The 22,719-nt window shown below is 39.9% G+C and overlaps 1 protein-coding gene across 1 annotated transcript in view; it reads right to left on the reverse strand.

Moving 5' to 3' along the window:
- Positions 1-15,481: 15,481 nt before the first annotated feature.
- The window catches only part of bcl11bb (BCL11 transcription factor B b), a 31,316-nt gene continuing 24,078 nt past the window's right edge, over positions 15,482-22,719 (reverse strand). Inside the window, exon 3 of the mRNA XM_079374967.1 lies at positions 15,482-20,036. Coding sequence (XP_079231093.1) covers positions 18,076-20,036 — 1,961 coding nt within the window. The 3' untranslated portion in view covers positions 15,482-18,075. The remainder of the gene's footprint in view (positions 20,037-22,719) is intronic.

The raw sequence follows: 22,719 nt of genomic DNA on the forward strand, positions 1-22,719 counted from the left end.
ATATATTAAAAAGAAGCAGATGCAGCATTAGTACATTTATATTCATAAAAAGGCATTATATTTAATCTATGTATATGATTTTAAATGTACTTCAGGTAAATTTGTTTGGTGAAAAAAAGTTTTCTGAATCCCTGCATTACAAGTAAATAAGCAATAACATGAATTTGTGCATTTTATTATGTTTGTAAGACAAAAACCTTCCAAAGACAAAGTAATACATGATTCAATTTGAGTGATAATTCAAATAAAAATTAACATGTTCATCAGTAGTTGATGTAATGTTGAAATGCTAAGAAAACACTTCTTAAAACTGTAATGATTTTTGTAAATCCAGTGCCTCTCAATTTTCTGTGTAATTACTGTATATCCACCTGACTACTGACTGGTCTTTGTGTGAATGTCCGCAAAACTGGAAGACTTTCTGACTGCATATAAACGGTAAGCTATTTTAGAAAGGAAATTTTAAAAGATGAAAAAGAGGAAATAAGGAGAATCAATAAATTAAGAATAATGTATTGCTATCGAGTGGATAATATGTAATCATGTAATCAATAAAAAATAAAAGCGTATTTGAAAATGCAATTTAATCTAATAACAAGTATAATATTTAATGCATAATGTTCAGTGCAGTGACACACACTATATTGCCAAAAGTATTGGGTCACCCCCTTCTAATGAGCATGTTTGACTAATTTAGTAATTTCTATGAGTACAAATCTAATGAGCATGTTTGACTACTTTAGTAATTTTTATGAGTACAAATCTTAATGTTAAAGCATATAATGATATTCTAGGGAATTGTGTGCTTCTAATTTTATAGCAACAGTTTGGACAGAACCCTTTTCTATTCTAACAGTGCCTCTGTGTATAAGACACGCTTCAAAAAGACCTGATTGATTCAGTCAGTGTGGACGAACTCCTGATGTGCCAAGTCCTGATCCCAGCTAAACACCTCTGGTGTGACTTTAAATGCAGACCTTGAGCCAAAAACTCAATCACCAAACACCAATGAATTGTACATAAGGGTACTGTCATTTTAGACACGTCCAAAACTGGAAATACAATTTTTAAATAAATGAATTATGTCCCCATCTTTGTTGCCACAGTTTTGTTTTTGCCTTTTTCTGTTCTAAAGAAGGGTGTGTCCCCACACTTTTGTCCTTATAGTGTCTATACAAGTCATTGGTGTTTGGTGATGAGTTTTTGGCTCAAGGTCTGCAAGTCACACCATGACATATGTCGCCTCTGGCTTGCTCAGTTGGGGACACATAATGTCTAGCGATTATCGTCAGTTTGATTTCACAGATACTATTTAAACTAAACTGAGCTAGACAATGACATCTCTGAATTCAATAATGAAATGCCTTTAACTGAAAATTGTTTAATCTTATTATTATTATACATTACTGACACTCTATCCTCTAATTTGATACTGTTACGTGCTTTGACACAATCTGTATTGTTAAAAGCGCTATATAAATTAATTAAATAAAGGTGACTTGATTTGACTTGACACCAGAGGTGTTCAGCTGGGTTAAGGACTTGGCTTTCTGCAGACCAGTAAAGTTCTTCCACACTGACTCAATCAATCATATCTTGATTGAACCATGCCTTATACACAGAGGCACTGTCATGTTAGAATAGAAAAGGGTTCTGTCCAAACTGTTGCTATAAAATTAGAAGCACACAATTCCCTAGAATATCATTATATGCTTTAACATTAAGATTTGTACTCATAGAAATTACTAAAGTAGTCAAACATGTTCATTAGAAGGGGGTGACCCAATACTTTTGGCAATATAGTGTATATTCAATAAGGTAAATGTACATTAACCACCTGAATATACGTATTCCTTCAGTTTATTTTCTATTGATTTATTATAATTTATTTATTTTATTTACTTTATTTTAATGTATCCTTGTAATTGCATAAATAATAAGTACTGAGTAGTATTAATTAATAGCATTGTCAGTCCTCTGCCGTGTGTGTCCTGTGTTCCCTTATTTGGTTTGTTTCCTGTCCTTGTTTAGTGTGATTATTAGTTAATTCTGTTCAGCTGTGTTTTAGTCATTAGCCTGTGTATTTAAGTTACTGCCTGTTCAGTTTTGTGTCGTCTGGTCTACTCAGTACTCCCCGATGTTCCTGTCTGTGTTAGCCTTGCCTTGTTTGGATTTATTAAAAACTGTTATCTTGAGTTTACTCCTCGTCTGTGTGTTCCTAGTTCCTCCCTGCTGTGTGCACAGTGACAGAAGACACCACAACAGTAAGTGGAGCCCCTTTTCATCGTTTTGTTTTTCTGTTTTTTAAAGTTCTTTTGTTTTGTTCCTGTTTGTTTTCTTCTGTGGCTCCTCAGTCATGTTCACGGGTTGCCGCTCCCTCAAGTCTGCCGTCCGCAGGGAAAGCCAACCCGCTGTCAGCGGCTCTCCCAAGCCCGCCGGTCACGGGAGATCGACGCCGCCGTCCGCGGCTCTACCTAGCACGCCTGTGGCAAGCCCGCCTGGAGCGCATGTGACTCAAGCCCGCCGGCCACAGTTGATTCAACCCCAAGTTCCCGTGGATCCAGTCCACACGTCACAGCCAGGAGTGCCGTTTTTAAGTCTTGTTGTGCCCACAGGAACATTTTAATCACCATGTCATGTCAGTTGGTCTTGTCCATGGAGACTCGTCGGGAGCAGGCGGCTCCTCTTGCCCCTTATGTCGTGGAAGTGGAGGTGGTTGCTGAGGGACCCTGTGAGGGCCCCTGACTCCTTGTCATGCCCAGAAGAAGCCTCAGCTTCCGAGCTAGCCCAGGAGGGCTTCCTGTTCCTGTGGGCTGTCTTGTTCCTGTTTGTCTAGCCCCGGAGTGCTGTCCTGTCCTTTTTGTTTAGCCCCGGGGGCTCCTGATTCCCCCTAGCTGCCTCATGGAAATTGGGGGGGGGGGGTCGAAGGGTTCCGGCTGGAGGGACGAGGCTCCGCCATGGCCTCCTATATCTGTCTGTTCTGCTCTGGAGGTACCTGTCCTGTGATCCTGTCCATGTCTGTCCTGAGGGGCCTCCAGAGCGCCCCCCCACTCCCCGGTGGAACTGTTAAGACCCGGGACGCGCCTTCCGGGAGGGGGGAGTTATGTCAGTCCTCTGTCGTGTGTGTCATGTGTTCCCGCCTCATGTTTCCTTATTTGGTTTGTTTCCTGTCCTTGTTTAGTGTGATTATTAGTTAATTCAGCTGTGTTTGAGTCATTAGCCTGTGTATTTAAGTTCCTGCCTGTTCAGTTTTGTGTCGTCTAGTCTACTCATTACTCCCTGATGGTCCTGTCTGTGTCAGCCTTGCCTTGTCCTGCCCTGCCTTGTTTGGATTGACTGTTATCTTGAGTTTACTCCTCGTCTGCGTATTCCTAGTTCCTCCCTGCTGTGTGCACCGTGACAAGCATTTATTTACTATAGATAAGTTTGGGTTAGTGTTAGTTGCTTGTAATTGCACATCATTTACAGTTATTACTACAGTCAATACATGTAATGTGTAACAAGAACAAATTAAAATAAACTGTCTTGATCTCTTAGAATAGAAACAGGTAGATATTCTATTTCGTCAGCAATTTTGAATTGATGTCATTGATCGATTTCTTTATTATTTCAAACATTTAGTCATGTACAGATCTCCACATGCAATCACTGACAGCCATACTTGTGCATTCAGAAAACACATTTAAAGCTTGATGTCAAGAATTAGACTTGGACCTTGATGAATACTGTTATCTTATGTTCACTTCAGCTCTAATAGTTTTTAGTCATTAGCAGCAGCAGAATAGAGTCTGTTGCCATTAAACCAGGACTGTGGGGTAAATCACATAAGGATATTAGCCAAAGAGCAGTGCTCTTAAAGATACTACACATTAAGTTAAATAATTACATTCTGAAGGGCAAATACAGCATTTCAATAGCAGTTCCTCAAGTGGAACCCTAGACAGAGTAGAGCGGGTGAAGCAGCGCAGATATACTTTATAGTTCACTGTTCAGCAAGGCCATTCACCGTGCTTGACTCAAGTAAAATAAAATAAAACTTAATACAGAAACGCTTTTCTATATGAATGAATGAATATCAATTTTCTATATGAAACGTACCTATATGAACAAATAGTTGCAATTTCCAGTTGAAATGAACACTAGAGCAGAGGCGGACAGTAACTAAGTACATTTACTTGAGTATTGTACTTAAAGGATTAGTTCACTTTCAAATTAATATTTCCTTATAATTTTCTCACCCCCATGTCATCCAAGATGTTTATGTATTTCTTTCTTCAATCGAAAAGAAATTAAGGTTTTTGATGAAAACATTCCAGGAATCTTCTCCATATAGTGTAGGTCAAAATTACAGTTTCAGTGCAGGTTCAAAGGGCTATAAACGATACCAGACGATGAATAAGGGTCTTATCTAGCGAAACGATCGGTCATTTAAAAAAATAAAATAAAAAAGTATATGCTTTATAAACACAAATGCTCGCCTGTTCTGCAATGCACGTTCGTGACGTCACATACGTTTAAAAGGTCACGCTTAATATAATTATAGGAGAAGATTCCTGGAATGTTTTCATCAAAAACCTTAATTTCTTTTCGACTGAAGAAAGAAATACATAAACATCTTGGATGACATGGGGGTGAGTAAATTATCCAGAAATTTTAATTTGAAAGTGAACTAATCCTTTAAGTACACTTTTTGAATATCTGTACTTGAGTATTATTTTTTCTGGAAACTTAAGACTTTAACTTCACTACATTTGAAAGACAAATATTGTACTTTTCACTCCACTACATTTCTATCAAGGTCCTACAAAAGTAAAAGTCGTTACTAATATATGTAGCAGCTCTGAAAGTCAGTAAGTTGTGTACATGAAAATATTACCTATAAAGCCACAGAAGAACTGTTGTGGGTCTCCTAATAAAACACACTATAGGTGTTGGACTTGAAGCAGCACTGCACAGACCGATCTGTGTGTGACATCAAAGTACTGCGAGAGTGATTAGACAGCATTTTAAACATTTTTGTTTTGATGTCAGATAACTCTTGCTGTTTTGCTTTTTTGTTGAAGCAGTGTTGCTTTTATAAAGTTATACAGCTACAGTTGTGTCGCTGTGTTTTAAAGCAGGTTTGATTTTTTCCCCTTCCTTATACCCTGTATTTACAGCAATTTTACTGTCCACTCTGTTCAAATGTGGATGAATGGTTACACATAAGTCGTGGGAAGTCGTGGCCTAATGGTTAGAGAGTCAGACTCGTAATCCAAAGGTTGCGGGTTCGAGTCTCGGGCCGGCAGGGATTGTAGGTGGGGGGAGTGAATGTCCAGCGCTCTCTCCACCCTCAATACCACGACTGAGGGGCCCTTGAGCAAGGCACCGAACCCCCAACTGCTCCCCGGGCGCCGCAGCATAAATGGCTGCCCACTGCTCCGGGTGTGTGTTCACGGTGTGTGTGTGTTCACTGCTGTGTGTGTGCACGTTGGATGGGTTAAATGCAGAGCACGAATTCCGAGTATGGGTCACCATACTTGGCAGTATGTCACTTCACTTATAAATGTGTGCACACACTGTCAGAGCTGTGTGAGATCACTACCATCCTGCTTTTGTTATTTTTTATTTATTTATTATTTTATTTTTTTTCCCATAGGTTTTTAACATTCTAAAAGCTCTTTATTCCAAAGATACTACAAGCTATTCATTGTATTCAGTAGGTGTAATGCATTGTAACTTGCTTCAGAGGTATTGCAAGTAGTAGTACAACAATAATAAAACAGCGCATTGACATAAAAAAGGAAATTTACTTTTGGTACTTAAGTACTTTTAAAAGCAAGTACTTCTGTATTTTTACTTAAGTAAAAATCTGTCTTTAAAACTTTTACTTGTAATGGAGTAATATTTGACCAGCAGTATCTGTACTTTCACTCAAGTAATGGAGTTGTGTACTTTGTCCGCCTCTGCACTAGAGGCAGCAACATTCTCACAACTTGTATTCCTTTTCACAAAAAGTATGATTTATAGGGCCAGAGTTTTAATTAAGAAAGCCTAATGTTCACACAATTCCTTGCAAAATGTTATCACTTCAAAACAATTTTAACATGCTTTACTTTTGAGCATTAGCATCACATATTCAGCTTCATATGGGGTTTCTAATACAGTAGGTTTGCTCGGTAGCTCACCTGATACGGCACTGCACTTATGAGGTGAAGCTCATGCTGTGAGTGCCATGTATTTTCAATACTGTTTTGCCAGTGACATCCAGTGGTCCTCAGGAGGCATTTTCATTTGTACTTTGACATTCTGTTCCAAAGAAGAAAAAAAATGTAAGTGGGTGTATGGGTGATCTAAAACAATTGTGACTGATAAGACAAATTTTTCGCAAATCATATGGAAGTTGCTTTGAAAATTGTTTGAAAACGATTCCATTATTGTCTCCATGTAAACTACAAAAACTTGAATTTGTGAAACCGGTGACACCATGCACATGCAAATTATGTGTTCAGTCTATAGGAATGTGCACATGTGCGTCACCAACTACTGGCCAACGTAGCGTTTAAGTTGTTTTCATTGATCCTTGTGAACAGGGATCGTTTTGACTACGTTGTTGTCTGTACGCCAAACTTTTCAAAAATGCAAAAATACACTTCAGCGTTTTTAGTACAATCGTTGTCATGTAAACATACCTCTAATTTAAAAAAAACTGTCAACTTTGCCCACGATATGGCACAATGTAATTTCTTAAAGTCATTGTTTTGGTTCTTAGAATGTGTAAAATCTTACAGAAACATATTCAAAACTATATGCCGAAGGAGAAAATAAAGTATATTGATCACACAGTGCAGTGTATTGCTTGTACAAGGGCATCTTTTCTTTTTCAAATGGCATTCAATAACAAAAACAGTTCAGGATGTACTTCACAAGACATGCCAGAGGAAGAAAAGGAATACATTTGAGCAGGTCTTCATCAAAAACAGAGGAGAGAGAGAGAGAGAGAGAGGGGCCACGAGGGGAGAAATAAACAGATTAGAAAAGCAATTGACATTTCCCTAAAGCATGCAAGGGCTTATTTGCATCAGTTCACCAGCTCATGTTTTATTTATCTGTGATCACAACCGATCGTGAGGAAAATTAATCAATAGGAAAGCCACCCGGAGCGCCCCCATACCTTTACACCCTGCATAGAGGTGACGGATTTCTCTATCCGAGGAATGCTTGGAGGAGCTCCATATGGCCGGGATCAAAGGTGTTGTTCACTGCACGGTTCTGCTTGGTTGCCAGCCACTGCCGTTAATTAGAAAACAAGATCAGAGGCGGTATTAAAATCCAATTAAGCCGGAATGAACAGATTGCCAAGTGATGTTCACTAATGTATTACCGAGCACCATGCAAATTTCAGCGGCTGTGTTTGGTTGGTGTCGTGTGTGCGTCGCATGTGGGTGTGCTTGTGTTTATCCCCTGTCTCTTCCTCCAATCTTCTGCACTCAATGAAAGTTCTTCAAATTGCCTGACTGATCACACTTCAGCAGCATAACATTACCTGGAGGGCGAAGATCCTGCCAAATTGTGAAGAGCAAAACAAATCTCATGCCAAACAGAGAGAAGGGGGTTTACATGGCCTATATGTGAGGTTCGGAGTGCTTCTTTAGGATTATTCCAACAACCTGAGCAAATGATCTTGTTGAATTGGGCTAATGATGCAGATTCCCATGGACATGAGGCATCTGAACTGCGGAGACATAAGTGCCTCCAGCTGGTGGTCCACAGCCGACTGTGCTGCGAATGAGGGGCTCACATAAAAAAAACTAAAAAAAACACGACGCCACATAATAAAGCCTAATGAGTGACAGGAAGGAGACCTCGAGTGTCAGGAAATTGCCCCGATGCAAAGACATACAAATAATGGCTAATTAATAGGATTTTATAAATAGAGCCATGCAAAATGGATGAAAGCTGGAACGCTATTAGTACGGCAGATGACCTTGTGTCATGTGTAATGCCACGTTTGCGTTACACTAGAAATTTGTTTATCTGGTACTCTTTCTTGCCAATATAGCACACATGCATGTTCATCAGTTTCCAGATTGACACTTGGATTACCGTGATCATGTAATCAAATTTAATCACCCTGACCAGCTCATCTAGTTAGCTAGAAATCACATTTCGCTCTTTCTTAAACAGCTATCCATGCATTCTGCCAGCATTTAGATCATCGAGACAAGCAGTCCAGTTTTTTGGCTCATATTTGCCACATTTTCATCAATGGGTCGAGGTTTGACTAGATAGCTTGGGCAGTTAGCATCTTACTCCTTCATTCAAAAGCAACCACCATTACTTTATATTAACTTTTAGTTTTAAATAAAAGGATGCCAGTATCACAAATGGGGCAACTTCTGTGTATTACTGCAGTTGACAATTAAAATTATTTAATTTTAACATAGACAGAACATAGACGGCTAAGGGATACATAATTATAAAAATACATAATTTTTCATGCATCACATTCATATAAACTGTTGTTGCATGTTCATTTCACATCATCTTAGTAAAATTAAACAGTGTTAATGTTTATCTGTATTCACAACCCGACACTTTCAACTGACTATAGCAATTAAAATAACAAAATAAATACATGCATAAATATAAATTACAGCAAATGCTCCTCTCCTGTTTAACTCTTCAATGGCAAATATAAAGTCAAAATCAACACACACACACACACACATACACACACACACACAAAGTCTCATTTTATACAATAACAACACCGTCATAGTAACACGACACTAAATTGTGATAAACATTAATAATAACATGTAACACAAATAAAATGTAACATAAAACATTCTAATTTACATTACTGATAACACAAATTAGAAGAGCTTTTTTATCAAATTTATCCATATTAATTATACAGTATGTGATGTGTCACACAGGGACTTCTGGGATATGGTAAATCATAGTTTTTATTTACAACAAACATATACATTTGACAGTATTTCACAGTAAATGTACCAACATTAAAGCATTTATAGTTTTTCCATTATACATGGTATGGTAATGTACAACTGCACTGTAAAAAATAAGTGTAATTTTAACTGTAAAATTTAGTAAAAACGCTACTGAAAAAAAACTGTTAATAGGTTAACAGTAAGTTCCCGTACTATATACAGGGAAAAACTGTAAAAGATCTAACCAGACATTTCATGTAATTTTACAGTAAAATACTGTTAATTGTACAGTTTTTAGAAGTAAAAAAATAACAAATCAATGTATAATTTACAGTCAAAAACTGTAAACTGATATTCCCAGAGTTCCCTGCGTGACACCACATTTGAAAGTATTTTGTTTAAATAATCGTGTTTTTTAATAGTTTTTGTTATCAGTTATGTGCATTTGGGCTTTATGTTACATCATCTGTTGTTTAATGAAAGTTTATTGCATTATTTAAGTATCACGTGTGTTACCATGATGTGTTTTGTGTTTGCATGAATGACTCTGTGCACCTTCTGTATATTAGTATATCCTTCTGCTTGTGGCGAAGCTACTTGTGATGAGCTTTGATTCTTCATGTGGCTTTCTCTTTTACCACCTGCATTATTATGGTGGTTGTCAGTATGTTAAAGGTACAAAACAGATTTTAATAGCAGTGTGTGCTGTTGAATTTAGGGGTTTACCTTCAAATGTTCTTGTTTGTGGATTACAGTATTATACTGTACATTTTACAGTTTTATTCTGTAAATGTGTTTACAGTTTTTCTATAATTTTTACAAAATTATTCTGGCAACCACAGCTGCCAAAATATTTTTTTTTACCGTGTAACCAATTGACAGTTTTAGTATTTGTACTGTTTTTTTTTTCCTGTAAACTTTTTTAATAGTGCACTGTTATAGAGTTTTATGACTTACGTTGTTTGAAACTAGATAAAATGTGGCTCTGAATACAGTACCATTAATGACAGATTTGAAGATATTGAATCTAAAGCATTTCCTCTCTCACCTCTCAACTTCACCCTCTAGCGCCTCTCTCTCGCACCACAGAAAAGTCTATTTTTCTTAACCTCTTAAAAGCTCTTTAATGAGGTAGAGTCCTTTAAGCCGAGGGACAAAGAGGACCCTCATGCGGGAAGATGTGAGCTCTTCTCCAGCCACCTGTCCAAACACAGGTGACTGCGTCATAAAGAACTTCCATCAGCATGCACAATGGGAACGCATCCTACAGACATGCTCACAATGACCTCTGGGCCCTCCAGACCCTCCCATTGATTCCCCAGCATGCACTTGAGACACAAGAGGTCAAACTCCAGGCAGCCCAGATTCTCCACCGTAGCCTATTTTACTCCGTCTGTTCTAACTCAGTGGTAACTTCTGTCTTCCTGTTTTGGAAAATGATCGGTTAGCTCTTGACTGCAGTGATTTGTGTGCTGCATTTCACTTAAGGTGGCTAATAGTAGTATCAAGGTGGTGGCTATATAGACTTAATTTTGCAAGATGTGGAAAAACTACAGAGGGTTTGACAGCTTTGAATTTTATGGATGGTGTTAACCAAAGACAAAGTGGCTTATTCGATTTATTTGACAGTCTAGAGGGTTTAAATGTGAACAGAAACACAGCACAACCTGAAGTGTATGGGATCCTGCTGGAGCGGTTGAGTGAAAGTATCTGTCTTCACTTACCACGTAACAAGCTCAGTGCTGAGCAGACACTTCTCAAGATGTCTTGCCATAAAACAGACAGATATAAAAGTCACTTGAATATGAGGAGCTAATTATGTGCTTGTAAAAGAAGCGCACATATTTATTCACACAAGAACCGAAGGTCTCTGCCTAGAACCAGTCCTGTCAATCAAAATTTTGTAATGTAAATGATATATTGTGTTTCACAAGTTCAAATTTTGGCCGATTTTGCAGTTCACTGCAGTTTTTCTGTATGTATGTGTGTGTGTGTGTGTGTGTGATACATAAATCTAGGCAGATATAGTTAAGATATAGATAGATACAAATGTAAGATATAGAGGTATATAAAAAATTTAAAATAATATAATATAAATATAACATGTAGAGTCTATAAATATTAATTTTGTGTACATTTGTTTTTTTAAGAATTTTTTTATTTACATTTATTTTAGAAAAATAAACATTTGATTTAGTCTCTCTTGTTTCTATGCAATTATATATGCAATTTAGAAGCAAAATTACAACATTGGTTTAAGAGTATCAAAATGTTCATTTTCACCTATGAATGGCTTTTTTTTTTTTTTACTTGTTTCTGCATATTTTAACCTTGAAAAAAAAAAGACACTTATACACATGCAGCTTTGACATTGATTTATGGCATATCTGAACCATTTTACTTGCGGTATCTTCCTTCTATTAAAATGCACTATGATGAAGAATACCTGACTATTAAAAGACGAAGAAGGCTAGAAGTTTATCCAACCTTGAAAGTTCAAGACAAGAGATCATCTTTGCTCTCCGTGTCAAAATTCCTCTCGAGCCACTGTGAACAGCACAATCACCTAGTGATTAGCTTCAAACAGAGGAACGATACGGCTCTGAAAATAAAACAACCGACGAGGCTTGCGCACTGAAAGATGGCTGATCTTGTACTCTGTAATTAAGCCAGTCTGCACTTGATGAAAGCAAATTCAACTGGCGGGGCTGCAGTTTCACAGCCAGTTTGCTTTTACGACATAATTACAGTCCAAATCAAATGAGAAGATTTCATATTTCGGCGGGACAAGCGCGGACTCCTGTGTCAACAATTACACTGACCCCCCCGAGGTAGAGAAGAGGCAGTCTAAATAGTTCAGTAATTCACCTCTGTTTGGATGCTCCAGGGAGGTCTGACTACAAGAATCCCAATGACTGCAACTTGGAGAGAGTGGTGGCAATTATTCAGACCGTAGGTGTGGTTTTTCATTATATACAGGCTACGCTTCACTGTTTCCCCCATTCCAATGTGTCATCAACTATCTCCAGAGCTTGTATCAGCATGACCTGAGCTCATATTTCATTTATACAAATGGAATTGTTCTGCAGGGGAAAATTAATATCGGACTGTGCAGAATGGGTGTCAGCATGACATTGAATACAATGGTGACTGAAACAACATAGTTTCACACCCTCACCCCCTTTTCTTGGGTGACGTACGTCTCACAAGCTTAGCAACTAAACAAAACAACGGTTGTTAACCATTTTAAAAAACTACATTTAGTTACTGTTGGGGAATAGCTAACTAGTCGCAACACTAACTTAAGTATATTTTTCTTCAGCTTTTCCAGTGACAAGTTACGTTAGCAGTTTACACTGTTCTGTGTGCAGGATATTTTTACATCCTCCTCCAAATAGCTTTAGTGTTGAAATAGCAATTTGAAGTTACTTTATCAAAAGTGTTGAGTAGTTGAGTAGAAAAAGGTCAGTAGTTGAACTACTTCAAATTAGCAGCTTGAAGCTACCATGCTTCAGCTTCTCCCACACTGCTTTTGTGTTATATCTGCACCCTTTTTCAAATTCTCTGCACTAACTGAGGTCAAAATTCTGCAGAATGTGTGTAAATACGGTCAGATTTGGCGAAGGGAGCTAAAAATGCTACACTTATAAAAAAATTAAAAAAGGGGATTTTTGCAGTGATGCCATAGAAGAGCCATTTGGGCTTCCCCCCAAAAAACTTTCAGTCAACAGTTCTTAGTATGAAGAATATTTTGAAACCCAGACTCATTGGAAATATGTGACTCTGCTTACATGTTTGCACATTGCACAACCTAAAATACATTCCTCTGGGTAAATTTCACTGCACTTTTCAGGTGCATGTCCACAAGAGGTGCTATAAGCAATGTCACGGTTTTCTCAATTCCTAATGCAGATTTATTCAATGGCTCATGTCATGATAAAAATCACGTCTGTAGGTACATTTTGCTAAATTTATTGCATTTTTGTAGTTTGTTTAACAGCACTTTTGAAATAAATTGTCCAGTGACTGGCGCTAAATATCATGTTCAGTTCAAATTTGAAAAATTGACTCTGCTTGACTGAGCTCTGCATATAACATACAGGGAGAAAAAAAATTAATTCTACTAATTCATTCCCTCGTTTTAAGTAAATTGTGCCCACAAAATGATAATTTGTTCTACTTCCTGTCCACATAACAGCAGCAACATGTTTATTAGAATTGCAGACAAGAAGTACAACAAATTATTTTGTGGGCACGACTTCACAACGAGGGAACAAATTAGTAAATAGTGAGCATTACTTTTTTTCTCCTGCATGTCATGTGTGGAGCTCCGTACAATGCTGTACCAGGTGAGCTAAAGAGCAAGTTTACTACAGTATAGCTGTACAGAAGCAGTTTCTGTGATGCAAACATCAAAATGTATTAGTTTGCGAATCATGCAAGTCTTTTGAGATCATGACATTATGATAGGAACCACACAAAAATAAGTCTTTATTTATCGATAATTTGTCCATGCATAATTTGTGTAAAAAAGGAAAAACGTTTGCTGTTTTTCTGCCTCTAGTGTTTATTTCAGCTGGAAACTGCAGTAAAAATCTATGCATGTATACATACATTTTTATTTAGTTTTTTTAGAAATGTATGCCGAGTGACATTTCCTATAAGCCTGGGTTAACATTTTAACAATCTGAAGAACCTTTTTGTGCAAAGTGCATGGATGTTGAAGGTTCTACATAGATGCCAAAAAAGACTTTCATTGGTAGCTGCAAATGATTCTGCATGCTAACCACAATATTTAATGCATAAACACACAAGGGAAGGGAGTATGTAGAACTTTGTGACAGGCTAAATTTACTGATGCAAATTTGCTCTGTGTAAATTTGCTGGTGTAGATTTTGCACAGTCCTGAGTCATATATTTAACAAGAAAGATATCAGTTTAGTTTTCATCCTCATACGACAGTGACTCAGTTGCACGGGCGGCATCTTAAACTAGGACAGGAAGTACGTATATATGGTCTTTAACACCAAAAATGCTTTGTTCCTTTAGGTCATATCTCTGCTGCAGACAGATCTTCAGAACCCACAGCTGCTGAATAGCCACAGCGCAACCACACTTCCCTGCATCTCTGTTTTATAAAAAATCCTATCCATACCCTCTCATTCCCACGGCAAGCCAGCTGGAGCAGATTTTCCCTGGTTGCCTTCTTGTCTGCCTCATGGGCTCGTTCCTGCTCAAAGGACACAGTTTGATTGGTCAGTGGTCAGGGGAACGGAGATTAGTAACTGGATATATAGAGCAGGGGACTGCTGGGAAGACTCCCTGTCATCCGGTGAAAACCTAGGACTCTGCGGTCGCGAGGAATGGTCAAGGCGCGAGCCGCAACCCCTGCTGACACCCCATTTGTTGCGACCGCATTTCATTCAGACCCCTCATTTGCCTGCCACTCTCTCTGTGTGCGACCTATTTGGATCCTAGTCGTTTTGGCCTGACAAATAAGGGGCTACTTCACCACCATAGAGAGATATGTCTCTTCCCATGGCAGACAGAGGACAGCTCAGTGGGACCTGCCATTACGAACGCCCAAAAGGGACCTTAAATGGTGCGCCATATCTGAACTATGACACCAGCTCATGTGGGGACGTGGTCAGAGCTACTTGGCAGCTCATTGGTCATAATTAGAGTGTGAAAAAAGTGAGACCTCGAGGGGAAACTGGTGCCATGAATGAGGCTCTGGGAATCTGACTTCTTAAGCCACCGGGGACGTGCTGGGACCGGGACGTTTGCGGGCAGAAGATGTCTCCCAGATGTCCGGCTCCATTGTAACCATATTCACTCCTCCTTCTTTAAAGGGACATTCACTACATGCTTCTTAAACATGGAGGACGAACAAAACAACACAGGATGAATGAACTATGGAGCAATTGTTTGTATACATTTATCTCTAGGTCAGACTGCTTTTAGCCTACGGGTCTCCACATTGAGTGGCTTATTCAAGAAAATGTCTATGCTGTGACTGGCCATGTGTAAATGCTCTATGAAGAGGTTTTTTAAGTGCTTCCCCTCCCCAACATGAAACATTGTTGGAGCTACAAAAGACCCACCTGCCTAACAAAAGACAAGACGGGATGAGGCAAGATGGGAGAGGTCAAAAGAGGTCAGACAAGATTTCATGTGCTCCACACTTAAACTAAGAGGAGGAAGGGCAGGTGCAGTGAAGATGGAGGTTGTACAAAGTAGTGAAGTGCTTGGGTCAAAGGTCAATTGCAAATCAGCTCTGCTGGGCTTAACTTGCAAGTGTAAGTGGATTATAATGGAAAATGAGATATGCATTTAGACTTAATAAAAAAAGTGTTTGCTGATTGCAAAAGACTATCTAATGATAATGTATGATGTAGTACTAACATGACTTTTATGACTTTTATTTTAAGTGCAACCATATAACACAAACAAAAGATTGTCCTGGATGTAATTACACCAAAAAAAAAAAAGAATATCACAAAAGATTATTTTCTGGTTTGTTTTCATTTTTATTTTATTTTTTTACATCCTCCTGTGGATGGAATTACCAAAATTATGAACAGATATAGTGACAAAACATTTGAATAGACTCACAATTTCATAATGGACTGCAAAATATAAAGATTTTTTGCGTCATTTCATAAAATGCCACTGAAATTACAAATACATTGAAAATTTAACAATGAACAAAACATACACGCGCATATATCCATAGAAATTTACGGAAATACCTGCACCAAAAAAAAGGAGGGGAGGGAAAGAAACAAAGGGAAAAAGGAGAAAACCCTGCTATGATATTCAATATTGTAGAAAAACAGAGGACAAAACATTTGTCTCATTTAAAACACATATACAGAAGAGCTCAGTATCCTTACACTTCAACACTGTAAACATCATATAAAGACAGTGTCATAGTTTTTTTTTTTTCATTCCAATTATTTGTTTTACATCCACTGTCAATAATTCTCTAGTCCATCTAAATAAATCAGTTAAGAAATGGCTTAGTAATTTCTCAAACAAATCTGTGCGTTAAAACTTTCCCTTAAAAATGAAGCACACTTTACATTTCCCAAATAAATGAACAGTCATCCTTTACGACTTTATTTGATTTGATTCCTCCTAATGAACTTAAATGATACTGGTTATGATCATTTGTTCATGGATTGTTTTTGTCCGCTGTATAGCAGGAGTTTGAACTACATCAGAAGATAAAGGCTGAATAATAATTTGAGGCACGTCCGTGTTGTCTGTTTACATCTGTCTCCGAAAGCCATTGGTAGCACTTAAATTCGACATGCTTTCTTGACTACAACACATTTCCTCTTGATTTTCTTTCAAGTTACGGCCACTTCCTGTCATTTACGCAAAGAGAGGTTTGCTAAGTATTTGACAAGTAGGTGATAAACTACACATCCGTGTTTAAAAAATGGTTATCATCATTGTGCTGTACATTTCTTTATGATGTACCCAGATGATGTTTCTTTATGATGCTGACTGATTTCGAGTGGGCAACATGTGCAGCTGCAGCTTAAATTCAACTTTCTATTCAAGTCAAAAATAATATGTAAACTGTAAAAAGCCATGAATATAAACGCCAGGATGCTGTAAATAGTGAATACGCGGATAGAGAACAGTGGTGTATGCGGGGTGGAGGCGAGGACTATGGTGTAAATTTGAGCTGATGTATGAAAGGAGACAGGTGGAGGCGATTCAGTGTGTAGGAACAGAGGTCGTAATGAGGAAATCATTTAATCCCAGGATCTTTTCGAGGACAGGCAGTCACCCAGGGCTTCTAGAGAGCCCCAACACAATTCAGTGATTGCGGTTTCAACAACGCACAGGATGGTGCATATAATGCTGCTACAGCTTAATGGCCTGTGTGTGTGTGTGTGTGTTTACTCAAATGATTTCTACAGGTGAGCACCTGTGTTTTATATTGGTGTCCAAATAGCTGCTAATTCATTTTTGATTCCATGATAGATTGATTTGTGAATGAACACATCCCTTTAAAAATGTAATTGGAATGCAGCATTAAAAAAAAATTATCCATATGAGCCTATGATAACAAGTTGATATGTAACAAGCTTATGGCTTCCCTTAACAAGTGAATCCAGGTTGAATTAGTCAAGACTGCGCAATAAACATATTATAATACCATTAACATATGAAAGGATTTGACCTTGTACAATGTTTGGAAAGCAATCAAAAATAATTAAGGGATAGATGAAGTTGGAAGAAATGGCATGGATGTTATTTTGAGTGAATGTAAACATTTTTATCTTTAAAAGTAAAATCTGGCCTTTAAAAAATTGTCAGCCTTTTGAAAAAATATGTCGGTAATGCAACACTGGTGGCCTCAACACTGTTTATTTACGGGAACCATAATAATGTAGAGGAAATATAGTAATTTTTGTTGTCATTTGCACGGCATCATTCTCATACACATCATGGTTGATGAACTTGCATTTCATTTCATCTCATTCATTTCAAAGGTTGTCAACAGAAAATCATTCAGATGCAGTCAAACTGCCTATCAGCAGCCTATAAACATCCCTGGTTTTTTTGCCCCTTAAAATTGTTGAATATTTTATTGTCAAAGTGACATTCAGTGCTTTACATCTATCTACTGAATATAACCCATGATGAGTGAAAACTTTCGCAGATTTTTAGAAGCTGACCTCTTCTTTTAGAAATTACCCATTTGTTTCCTTTGAGGAAACTAGTTTATAACACAAAACTGGCTGAATGCCAAAATCTCAGTATTTGTCATATCATAAGATGGGGTGTAGAAATATAATTTCAGGAACTGAATGCATTAGAAACCCATCGTTAATGTACCTGCACATGCCATGTATCATTACAAATAATCCAATAAATACAGAAATTATTGCACAGTAGAAAGGCTCCATGAATTCCTAATGGACTACTCCTCTGTTAGTTGCTGGGATATGCAAGAAGGGTTTTAGAACCGCAGACTAACATTTCCCTGTGTTCTTGTTTCTCAGGTGGCAGTTTGTTTTCACAAAAAAAAAAATCAACCAAATCACTCCAAAAAATATATAGTCAAGAAAAAGACTATCCAGCTAAAACCCATAATGCAGTGCATTGGTAAGTGGTCTCAAGCTCTGTCAGCCTGCTCAAGTTTGACCTCATTGGTCAGCAAATGCTCTCCATGCCACTTCTTCATGTGTTTTTCCAGGGTGCTGTACACGCTGAAGGGCATGTGGCAAATATCGCAGCGATACACCTCTTTGCCAAACTGCCCGTGGGTCTTCATGTGCCGGGTAAGCTTGCTGCTCTGGGCACAAGCGTAGCTGCACAGGTCACACTTGTAAGGCCTCTCACCCGTGTGGCTGCGCCGATGCACGGTCAGATTACTGCAGTTCTTGAACACCTTACCACAGTACTCACAGGTGTCACTCCGTCGACTCTCCTTGGAGCTGGGTGGTCTCCCTGGCCCAGGACCCCGCAGATGGAGGTGAGGTGTACTGCTGCCACTTCGCCCCGACATCCCACCACCTTCCAGAATTTCCCCTGGAGGGGTCGAGAAGCGCAGGCTGCCTGTCTCCGATGAAGAGTGCTCTGAAGAAGTACCGAAAGGCGACTGCCTGGAGTCGCTGAAGCCCAGGAAGGGCTCCCTTATGAAGTGGTGGGATCTAGCATAACCGGCAAGCAACTGAGAATACACATTTTCGGGGGATATGACGGGCACCTGTGGCAGCTCCACATCCTTCTCTATCTTGATCCTCTTGGCGGAAGACCCAGTGAGGCTGGAGCTGGAAATAGGCATTGGCTTTCGGTGGAACAAAGCTGAGATGTGGTCCTCCGGGCCGCAGCCTCTGCCATTCACCATGGGCCCCCTGCCTCTGTCAGTCTCTCTGGATGCCGAATCTGTGTCCATCTCCTTGCATGGCCTGCTGCTCGGTGGCAGTCTCAAGTGATTGTCGAGGTTGTTGTATTGGCTTTCTGTCACTCTGTCAGTGGACAGAGGTTTCTCCTCTGGGGAGGGTCTAGGGCCATTCTCTCTGTTTCTGCTCAACTCCGAGTCCATGCTCAAGTTGGATTCAGGTCTGCTTCCATTTTGCTGTTGTTCCTCTTCTTCCTCCTCCTCTTCCTCTTCCTCCTCCTCTTCTTCTTCCTCCTCCTCATTATCCAATCCCTCCCTCGTGCCATTTTCCTCACTGTTCTTAAGCCCCTCTCCAGCCGAATATTGCCCTCCCTGCTCAGGTGAACTCCCCATAGAGCCTGACTTGTGCATGTGCGTCTTCATGTGGCGCTTTAGCTTGCTGGCCTGCGAACATGCATGGTCACAGAGATGACACTTATAGGGTCTTTCGCCAGTGTGGCTACGTCTGTGCACAATCAAGTTGCTTCGGAACTTGAAAGTCTTGCCACAAAACTCACAGGACTTGGCTTTGCTGACCTGATTTAGTGGTGGTGAGGAATTGCATCTGGATGGAACTGATGGCGGCTGTGAGGGTGTGGTTAGAAAAGGTAGAGGTTTGGAGCCAGGCTGGAACAGAGTGGGGCTGAGAAGCCGATGCATGGGAGGCACACGGTTAGGTGAAAGAGGTGGAGTGGGACCACCATTGTTGTTATTGCCCGCCAATTCACGAAGACGCTGAGAGAAGCCCATGGATGGTTCAATGCCCATGGGTGTCAGCCGCATCACCCGCTCAAAAGCACTTGGATGCTGGGACAGGAGACCCATCTCCTCAGGGCCAAGGCGTTCCAAAGGATGGCGGGGTGGCGGAGGGCTTAAAAAGGGCGGGGTAGATGGTAATCGGGTTTCAATGTATCCGGGTGGTGGAGGATCTCGTAGCAGTGGGGCACCCATACGCAACAGCTGGAAAGGGTTGCTGCCATCGCCCAGAAAGCTGGCTAGAGGGGAACGGGGCAAGGCGTCAGCCCCTAGTGGTGGAGGAAGGGCCATGCGAGGGGTAAGCGAACAGCTAGTAGGGTGGGTGTCTAGGTAGATGCGTATCCCGTGGATGTTCTGTGCATGCTGCAGCAGAAACCATGCACTGGTAAAGGGTTGCTTACAAGTGGTGCAGATGTAACTGGAGGGCTCATCTTTTCCTGGAAGACACAAAACAAGTGGACGGAATTAATATATACATATTAGCTATTAACTCTCTGATTTGGTGCGAGGGGAGGTTGAGATAGCACACTTTAATAGCTTTCTATGTCATTTGCGCATCTGTTTGTTCTCAGTGATGGCTTTGAATGTAATCAAAGCTAAGAGTCCTCTACGGTGAGGTTCATGGATCATTTCTTTTTAAAAATTAAACAGGCAACATGTGAAAGACATCTCATTGCGGTGCGGCGACAGCCATTTTATAAGATTGAATGAAAATTACATCACCCTAAGAGGGGAAACAAGAGCTCTCTGATAGCCTAGCGGGTTATCTACTGTGCGGCAGGGCCGGCTGCTCTCTAAAGCTGTGTCAAAGAGGATCTGCCTGTATGTGACTCACCCAGAATCTGAGTCACACTAGGGGGTTAGTGAGAGCAGCAAAGCTCCCTGAGGGCTGAAGCCTAATGCAGATGGCAGGTATCGCCCACAGGCCACAATGCATTGTGCTAATGCTAATGTCAACCAGGCGTTAATATAGAACTCCCTATTCAACACCCCGACACCTCCACCCTTCACTATTTCCATATGGAGATAATTCTGTGGCAAAAGAAAGAGAAAGGGAGGATTAAGAAAGAAAGAAAATGAAAAGGAATCGTGTTGATAGGTCCATACAGTGACATAGTCAGGTGTACAGCTACTGACAAAGTTACATTTATGTGATGTGATATTTTCAGTGAAATGCTGTCATGTGCATGACTTCACATCAATTAAAAAATACTTTCACATTATTATTTTTTTTTTGTACTATATAGTTGCCTAATAAACACCTGACTGATGTAGTGAAGAGAAAAGTGGAGGACACTGAAAGTGGAAGCATTTGTGTATGACAGGTCCACAGCTTGTGTTTGGTTTGGCTGGCCTTTAAATGGACACCTGGCAGGAGTGATTTTGGACGCTAAGAGAGTAACAGAGAGAGAAACTGAGGGGACATGTAAAAATAGGTGGCGGAGATTAGATACTAAAATACACACAGGCTGTTCATTTTCATTTTCAGGCCCTGGACAGGAGCCCAAGTCTGGATAAAATCAACAACGGACATATTCTGCACCCAACTCTAGTTCCAAAAAAGCCTCATTAACATCCTATATTCCTCTGATGGCTATACAGGACTCAACATAATGTGGGATGGACAAAAAGTGTGCAATAGAGCATTCGTGCATGCACAAATATACGCATTTGCTGTGTGCGCTCGCGCTCTTACCCCGACATAACTGTGTGCTTGAGCTACTGCAATTTGCATCCTATCACATCATACAAAAAACACCATATGTTACTAAGGGACCGTGTCAGCTAACAGACAGGCAGACTTAATGACGACCAAAGACAAATTTCATCAACTTTCCAAACAAGCCAGAACGAGGGAGAGAAACCCATAGTGAATAAGTTAAGATATGCTAATGACCCATCAGAGATCCATGTCTTGTGACAGCAGCTTGTGTGGCACGATGGTGTGAAATTACCCATCAGGCACCTCAGGAACACAAATCTCTGTCTGATCATGGTCCATTGGGTCCTACTGTGTGTGTGTGCCACACTACATAGGCCTGGGAGGACCGTGTCACAGCAAAGAGCTCCAGCCAATAAAAGTGCTCATTACGGAATCATCGCTGTTCGCTCTGTGATTCAATTTGCAGTAATTACCGCGGTCCGCGTCCATGAAACCGCTCGCTGCGGGCCGCAGAGGTCAACTGCCAGTTAACAGAGTGTCTTTTCTCCTCTCAATGTATTCAACTGCAAGAGCCTAATAGCCTAATTTTCTTCCCTCTTGCACTTCAATAAATATTGCCGGGCTTACAGGTTAAACAGCTAAATTGAGTTGTGGCTGTTATATTACAGAGCTGGCTGTTGGTGTGCATGGTGCTAACAACTCTGCAGCAGCATCCTTGTTGTGTTAAACAGCGCTGGGATGTCTATGTGCATGTCTTTGTAAGTGTGTGTGTATATAGGATATGTGATTAATGACACACGAGCACGCAGAGGGGGTCTTACACTAAACTTATACACTCTCTTGGGTTTAGTATTACAAAACCTCACCGCCAATTAGTCCATCCTCTGGGACCTCCAACCTGGGTTTAGATATGTTGATTTCAACATTTTGTGGCAATTAATTTCCTTTTAAGAGCATGAATGCAGTGACAGAGGAGTGAGGAGGAGGGGCTGGAGGGTGTTTTTTAATTATCTGCGAACAAATCTGGCAGACATGCGAGCACTGCTGTTTCACAAGGGAAACAACATTAGCGTTAGCTACTGCTGTCTCCAGCATTACCCGAGCATGAACCAATCACTTACTGAGGCTGGACTAATGGAATAGTCATGTGATGATGTGCAAACGCGTGAAACTCGTTTGAAGTTGTCACAATGCAAGGACATATGTGCGTGCGATAATGTGCAGCTCGTTTGGTACAACGCAAGGACATATGAGCATGTGCGAATGCGTGAAACTGGCTTGATGATGCCACGACGCAAATATATGCATGTGTGCAAATGTGTGAAACTCCTTTCATGATGTTACAATGCAAAAATATATACGTGTACAAATGCGTGCAACTCTTTTAATGTTCACATCGCAATGATGAGCATGTATGAATGTGTGCAACATATTTGATAAAGTCATAATGCAAAGAT

This window comes from Barbus barbus (genome assembly GCF_936440315.1).
Source record: "Barbus barbus genome assembly, chromosome: 24".
Lineage (NCBI taxonomy): Eukaryota > Metazoa > Chordata > Actinopteri > Cypriniformes > Cyprinidae > Barbus > Barbus barbus.